Source organism: Pseudogymnoascus destructans (genome assembly GCF_001641265.1).
Source record: "Pseudogymnoascus destructans isolate 20631-21 unplaced genomic scaffold scaffold_5, whole genome shotgun sequence".
Lineage (NCBI taxonomy): Eukaryota > Fungi > Ascomycota > Leotiomycetes > Thelebolales > Thelebolaceae > Pseudogymnoascus > Pseudogymnoascus destructans.
Window position 1 is genome coordinate 1,222,822 of NW_020167524.1, and position 6,882 is coordinate 1,229,703.

The 6,882-nt window shown below is 46.9% G+C and overlaps 2 protein-coding genes across 2 annotated transcripts; one reads left to right on the forward strand and one right to left on the reverse strand.

Moving 5' to 3' along the window:
• The first annotated feature begins 205 nt into the window (after positions 1 to 205).
• Positions 206 to 2,033, forward strand: VMA5 (Vacuolar ATP synthase subunit C). Its single transcript, XM_024466255.1, has 5 exons — positions 206 to 823; positions 881 to 975; positions 1,028 to 1,119; positions 1,173 to 1,665; positions 1,728 to 2,033. The coding sequence occupies exons 1-5, from the start codon at positions 526 to 528 to the stop codon at positions 1,935 to 1,937; spliced, it is 1,188 nt and encodes a 395-aa protein (XP_024326056.1). The 5' UTR covers positions 206 to 525; the 3' UTR covers positions 1,938 to 2,033.
• Positions 2,026 to 3,563, reverse strand: MET14 (Adenylyl-sulfate kinase). Its single transcript, XM_024466256.1, has 3 exons — positions 2,859 to 3,563; positions 2,523 to 2,775; positions 2,026 to 2,467 (listed from the first exon to the last, which is right to left on the reverse strand). The coding sequence occupies exons 1-3, from the start codon at positions 2,864 to 2,866 to the stop codon at positions 2,096 to 2,098; spliced, it is 633 nt and encodes a 210-aa protein (XP_024326053.1). The 5' UTR covers positions 2,867 to 3,563; the 3' UTR covers positions 2,026 to 2,095.
• Positions 3,564 to 6,882: the final 3,319 nt, after the last annotated feature.

The following is a 6,882-nucleotide window of genomic DNA, read 5'->3' on the forward strand; positions in this document are numbered from 1 at the left end:
TATGGGGCCGTCATTCAATTGCGTCAGAAGACGAAGAAGATGAAGATTCAATTCAAGATGCGTTTTCATACTTGTAGTGGTAAAATATTTCCCATAGTCTACGATTCAATTGCAATACAAATTGGGTGGTTGAGAAATCTGGGGCGATGCAACTCGCTTTCGCGATGCAACTCGCTTGCGCCCACCGCGTAATACGTACGAAGTTGTCGCGTCTTCGTATTATTCTGACTCATTCAATTGGGTGACCCGCTCGCTTGAGAAATACGTTAAGCCTAAAAAAGGCTCCATTGATCACAAGGGTCCTGAGGGTTTAAACTCCTCGGATTGGGTTAGAGGCACCCGTAATCGGTTATCGCCTCTATCAAAGTCAGCCAAGCCAGAGCTCACTCAAGCTCCCAGCTCCAAACCCACCACGACACATCCCCCACCATCTTCCCCTCCCCTCTCTCCCCCTCCGCAACCCCAAACATCAGGAGCTCGCACCTCCCCTCCGCCATCCCCAACCGCCCTCCGCGGCCTGCCAAAATGGCGAACACAACGAAATACCTCCTCCTTTCCCTCCCAACCTCGATCGCGCCATCCAACGACCAGGCCGACGCCCTGTCCGCCCTCCGCTCCACCGTCGGCGACAACGGCGCCGTCGCCCCCTTCAAGGTCCCGCACTTCAAGATCGGCACGCTCGACGCGCTGGTGCAGCAAGCGGATGATTTGGGGAAGCTGGAGAACGCGTGCGAGGGCGTCGTGGCGAAGGTGGGAGATACGCTGAGGACGATTTTGGAGGGCGATGAGGCGAAGATTGGGCCGCAGAAGACGGTGAATGATAGTATGGACTCCCCCTTGTGGAGACTGGGTTGGGGGATTTTGTGCTGATTTGGTGCAGAGCCTGCGGATCAGTATTTAGGGAACTTTACGTGGAATACGGTTAAGTACCGTACGGATAAGCCGTTGAGGGAACTGATTGACTCGTTGCAGAAGGTGAGTGAGGCGGATTGATGGCGTGGACACAGAGGCTGACGGGTTGATGTAGGAACTGCTCGGTATCGACAATGATGTGAAGAGCAAATACACCCAGTACAACTCAATCAAGACAATGCTTACCACTCTACAAAGAAAGCAAACGTAAGATTTTCTCCGCTCCGCATCCTTATACCGACAGCTAATACGCCTCCCAGCGGAAACCTGGCTACAAAATCGCTCACCCCAGTCGTGGACCCCAAGCTCCTGATCCAGGACTCCGAATTCCTCGAGACGCACCTAATCGTCGTCCCAAACCTAGCCAAGAAAGACTTCCTTCGCAGCTACGAGACCATATCGCAGATGGTGGTGCCGCGGTCGGCGGTGGAGGTCGCGAACGACGAGGAGCTGACGCTGTATACGGTGACGGTGTTCAAGAAGTTCGGCGCCGAGTTCGTGCAGAAGTGCCGCGAGCAGCGCTGGACGCCGCGTGATTACAAGTATGTTGAGGGCGGCCGCGAGGAGGAGAAGAAGGAGATTGATAGGGTGAGCAAGGATGAGAGGAAGGTGTGGGGGGAGGTGTTGAGGTTGGCGAGGACGGGTTGGAGTGAGAGTGTTATGATTTGGATTCATGTGCTGTGTCTGCGTGTCTTTGTCGAGACGGTCCTGAGATACGGATTGCCTCTTGGGTTTGTCTGCGCCCTGGTCAAGGTATGTCCTCCACAGGCAGATGCCCTTTATATTCCCCCCACCCAGGTACTAACGTTCACCAGACCAACCCAAAACTAGCAAAGAAGGCAAGAACAGCATTAGACTCAGCCTACTCGTATCTAGGGGGCAACGCATTCGGCAGGGACAAGAAGGGGCGAGTCACCAAGGACGACTCAGCACTGTCGTCAGAAATGAGTGCATTAGGCGTGGGCGGGCATGGAGAGGGCAACGAGTACACAGCATACGTATGCTACGAGTTTGAGGTCATATAGAGATGAAGCCAAGAGCCATACCCCCTTTGGATGGGATCACGAAAGCAAGCATTGTACTGTACAAATCACAAGCCAGCAGCACCAAATGAAACACTAAAAAAAGTATATTTTACTTTCTAGATCCATCATCGTAATCGTAAATATCTTCAACCCCTTCCCTAGTTCTTCAGCGCAGCCGCCGGTAGCAGGTCCTTCGACATCAGGTATTCGACAATCTTCACCACCGCCTCCTCAACGCTGACCTGGTCAGAGCGGATGTGGATCTCCGGCGCATCAGGGGCCTCGTAAGGCGCAGAGATGCCGGTGAAGTCCTTGATTATGCCCGCACGCGCCTTCTTGTACAGGCCCTTGGGGTCGCGCTGCTCGGCCACCTCGATGGGGATGTCCACGTACACCTCGATGAAGGGGATTGGCTCGTCGCCTGCGGCAACGGTGGCGTGCAAGTCGCGGGCGATCTTGCGGTCAGCTTTGTAAGGCGAGATGAAAGATGTGAGAGTCGCAGTCGAAGCATCAGCGAAGAGCTTCGCTACCTATAACACAAACGCCATGTCAGCCCACGCTACCCCTTATACTCTCTCTGCTCACCTCCGCAATCCTGCGAATGTTCTCATTCCTGTCCGCCTCCGAGAAGCCCAAATCCTTGTTCAGCCCAAAGCGCACATTGTCTCCGTCGAGACGGTATGCGCCCACACCAAGGTGTAGTAGGTGCTGCTCCAGCGCCGTCGCGATGGTCGACTTGCCAGAGGCAGAGAGACCAGTGAACCAGATCGTGTATCCGCGCTGTCCGCGCAGCCTCTCGCGCTCACTGCGGCGGAGGGACTCGTGCCAGGTGATGTTGCTGTTAGGGATGTCAGTTGTGGTTTTTGTTTGCGGAGCCTTGTTGGCGGGGTCGGTGGCGGGGTAGGGGTGGGTGGTGCATACGTTGCCATTTTTTTCTAGGTGAGGGTTTTGGGTCGGAGGGATCGGGGGTGGTGGATGAAGGGCCTGGCGATGCGAAGCTCCTTTTAAATAAATTGATATAAAGAGGAAGGTCTGTTTGTATGTCGGTGGCTGCGCGGGTTCCAGGAAAAAGCAAAGAGCGGTTTTCAGAGTTTGGTTCCTGTACCTTTTAGCGGGCGATGACGCCTTATCAGGGGCGCACTCATAACTCCTCGCCGAAGAAAGAACCTTTTTTTTCTAAATGACTGAGAGCAATCAACCATTTTACATTTCCCCTAAACAATCAATATCTTTGATGGTCTAACGGTCATTTGGACCATCCACAATCTTGGTGCATCCGGGTTCGTGTTTCCTGGATGCTCTTTGTAATTTTCGCGATTTCGGTTACCAAAATCCGAGGATTGTTTTCCCGTTCACCACGATTCGTGCCTGAGAAACGGGATCAAGATTGATTGATTGATTTAGTCTTAAGCAACTTCGGGACCACGGGTCCCATGAGCTCCGGCTTACTAATCTACGGTTTTTACACTTACGGAGGTGTTGTTGGGTTGGAGCATGGGTACGCGTAGGCTTGTTTGAACCATTTTAACGCGTCAAAATTCCTACTACAGTAGAGTCCCGTTAGTACGATGGAATCTAGCCACCAATTTAATATCGCCTTAATGAATATATCGCACAACTGAATGCTTATATAATCCAACTATCTAGATTGCTTTGAACTCTGCCATTAACATCCAATGCCTCCAAATCTGCATCTTATCGCTCAATAGCTCTTTATTGTGCTGTTGGGATATCATCTCGACTTTCTGTAAACTCAATTAGAATTTGAACAGCCTGTCGAGCAGCCCTGTATTGAAGGTACAGGCCGCTCTAAGGCTTCTTCTTCTTCTTCATTTTGAGCATCATCACATTGACTTAAATGACTTGATATAATATCTTGTAATACCTCCTCCTCTGTTAGTGTCTCACCATCATTATTCTGGGCTTGTGTTTCCTCATCTGGATTTAAGAAATTGTGTAATGCCATCGCATCTTGTATATTTCCAGCTCTTGTAACGTTATCATATAATTCAGATAGATTTGGAGGATTAATTGGTATTGAAAGAGCAAGTGGTGTAGTTAAAAGTGTGCTTTTTCGAAAGCAATTATATATTGTTGCGCTTTGTAAGTAGACATTCCAGCTTCACAAAGTCCATCGAATAGCAAGATGAAGGTTCATTGATTGAACTGGATCAAATGTTGGAATCAAAACATTGTAACATAAATGAGAGCCATTGCCGACGATAATGAGCTTTGAATGACTGTATGATTCCTTGATCAAGAGGTTGAAATCGACTTGTTGAATTAGGAGGAAGCCAGCAGATTCGAATATTTGGAGGCGGAGGATTGAGTTCAAGACCACAATAATGGCCAGAGAAGTTATCCATAGAGAGAAGGACAGTTTGAGATGTTCCAATATGTCGATAGAAGGCTTGTAACCACTCCTTCATTAAAGTTGTGTTCATCCAAGCTTTTTTGTTCCACCGCCACTCTCCACCCATTGTTGAGACATTGATATTCTGAAGTGCACAAGGTTGCTTTGCTTTGCCAATTATCCAAACAGGAAAGCGATCAGTACCAGTTGCATTAACACAGAAAACAAGAGTTATTCAATCTTTATTCTTCTTGATTCCTGGCTGTGATTGGGTTGCAAGACCTTTAGATGGAACCATTCGCCAAAACAATGCTGTTTCATTCATATTGTATATATCCTCCTCTTGATATTCTCCAGCTAGAGTTTGTAAAGCCTTCATATCCTCTTCTGTAGACTTGCTAACAGATCCTGCCTCGCCGTGATTTGTATACTGTCGGATGTTGTGTCGCTTCTTGAATCGAGACAGCCAACCAACTGAGAAATCAGGTATAGGCAGCGTTGAATACTGTGGAAGTTGCTGCCAAATCTGCCTTGCCCTTTCCTTCAAAGCCTCTCCACTTGTGTTTCCACCTTGGCCTTCAATCTACTTTTGCCAAGCGAAAAGGGTCTCCTCAAGGTCAGGCCATGTTCCAGTGCAGAGCAGCTGTTGAGATAGCTGAGGAGTCGTCGACACTGTCAAAATGCTTGCTGAGTGACTCTGAGACTGTTGATTGACTGAGGGAATGGTTGTATTTGTCCTTAAACCACCGCTGACAGGCCTTTTGTGAGGGTCGAGGGTATTGTCGAGAATGCCACTCTCTGAGTGCACGACGCTGCTCAATAGTGATGGGCTTAATTCGAGGCATAGCCAAATGGTCCACTAGAATATCGGATAAGCCGATATTTAGGTGGTAACAGAGCAATATCATGGATATCGGTCGTTGTACATGTTTCTGGACAAGAAAAAATATCGCACTATCGTGAACATCGCCTTACTGAGCATCGGCTTAGCGGGACTCTACTGTATTGTATTTTACATGTAGGAAATTCATACTCTTTCAATAACTACGATGCCTCATCTTACTCACAATGAGCGGCTTCGTTACGCAGTACTACGCTCCCTAGATTGGGAGTTCCAAAAAAATTACAGCCTATATTGGATACATAGAACGGCAGGCTTAGTATGCTTGCTAGGGCCCTCCAACTCCAAAGAAGCATTTAGGTAGGCCACTTATTCTATCTAATGAGCAAGTTTAAGAGGTTATTGAGTTTATAGCCTCATCTCGTACGAATAGGTGTATGCTACAGTCATGACGCATTAATTCGATACTCGATTCACGTTATGTCAATACGTTTTGCTGGCCTCAAACCCCCTGTCCACTACCAAAATACGTGTGATATCTCGATATTTACGCTATCTCGATGGTATTTACGGGACCCGAGCTATCAACTTAACAGATTATGACTGTATTATGATCTCTAATAATCTCTCTATTAATTGTATTACTAGTAAGTCTTTTAAAGATTTACTAGTATATACAAAGGGCTAAGTAACTCTTTATGTTAATGTTAATATTATACATTATACTAACTATTTTATAGAGGTGACCAAATTCCAAGTCTATATAGACAAAGCATTATAGACCCTTTATATATATATTATAATATATCTAAAGAAGCTTTAATGCTAGAATTTGAAGATCATATTGCAAATAAAGGAAAGATTTCTCTTACTTTAGATGCATAGACAGCAAGTAATCAAACAGAGTACTTAGGAATTAGAGTGTAAGTTATTCTTTATTATATTTAATTTGTACTAATATTTAATAGACATTGGATTACTAAGAACTTTGTTTCAAAATCAAAGTTATTAGATATAGTTGATTTACAAGAAAATCATATAGGGAAATATTTATTTCAAGTATTAACGTACATGTATAGCGAAAGCGCCAAACAAGCGAAAGCGCCAAAATTATCTACCCTCACGACAAACATTGCGATAAATCTACCACAACATTAGAAATCAATTGAAACTACTCGGAGTCCTCTTCCTCAGAGGTGTCTATTACAATCTGACACGTGCGCGCATTGTGCCCAGTCTCACCACACTTGCCACAGCGACGGGCACGGGTTTCTTCCCTTGGCTTCCGACCACGGCTTGCCCTTATTTCCTGCTCTACCTGCTGCACAACATCCCTCTCATCCTGTAGCTCTTGCGCCCCTTGTTGACTAAGTGATCCTCCTTGCTGTAGTCGTGTTTTCCTAGCTCTCCGGCGCTTGCTTAGTACTTCATTTGCCTGTCGTAGGTTTTGGTTCTCTCCCTTTAGCAGTGCTAATTGATGCATTATTTGAGATGCACCCTTTGTAAACTGGTCAACAGCTGCATAGATTGAGGTTGGAGAGCTATTTTGATGGCGTGAAATCCGAGTTTTAATAAATGTAGACTGTGACATAGCTTCAATTGGGTTGTTTGGTGTCTGAGAAACCCAAGGTTGAGCAGTACCTGGGCGGGAGCTTGGAGGCGTTGGTGTCCTTAACTTAAGATCAAGTGTAGATATCACTCTCTCAGGGTCAAATGGAAGAAGCCCTGCCCCTCGGAACCCGCCTCGAATG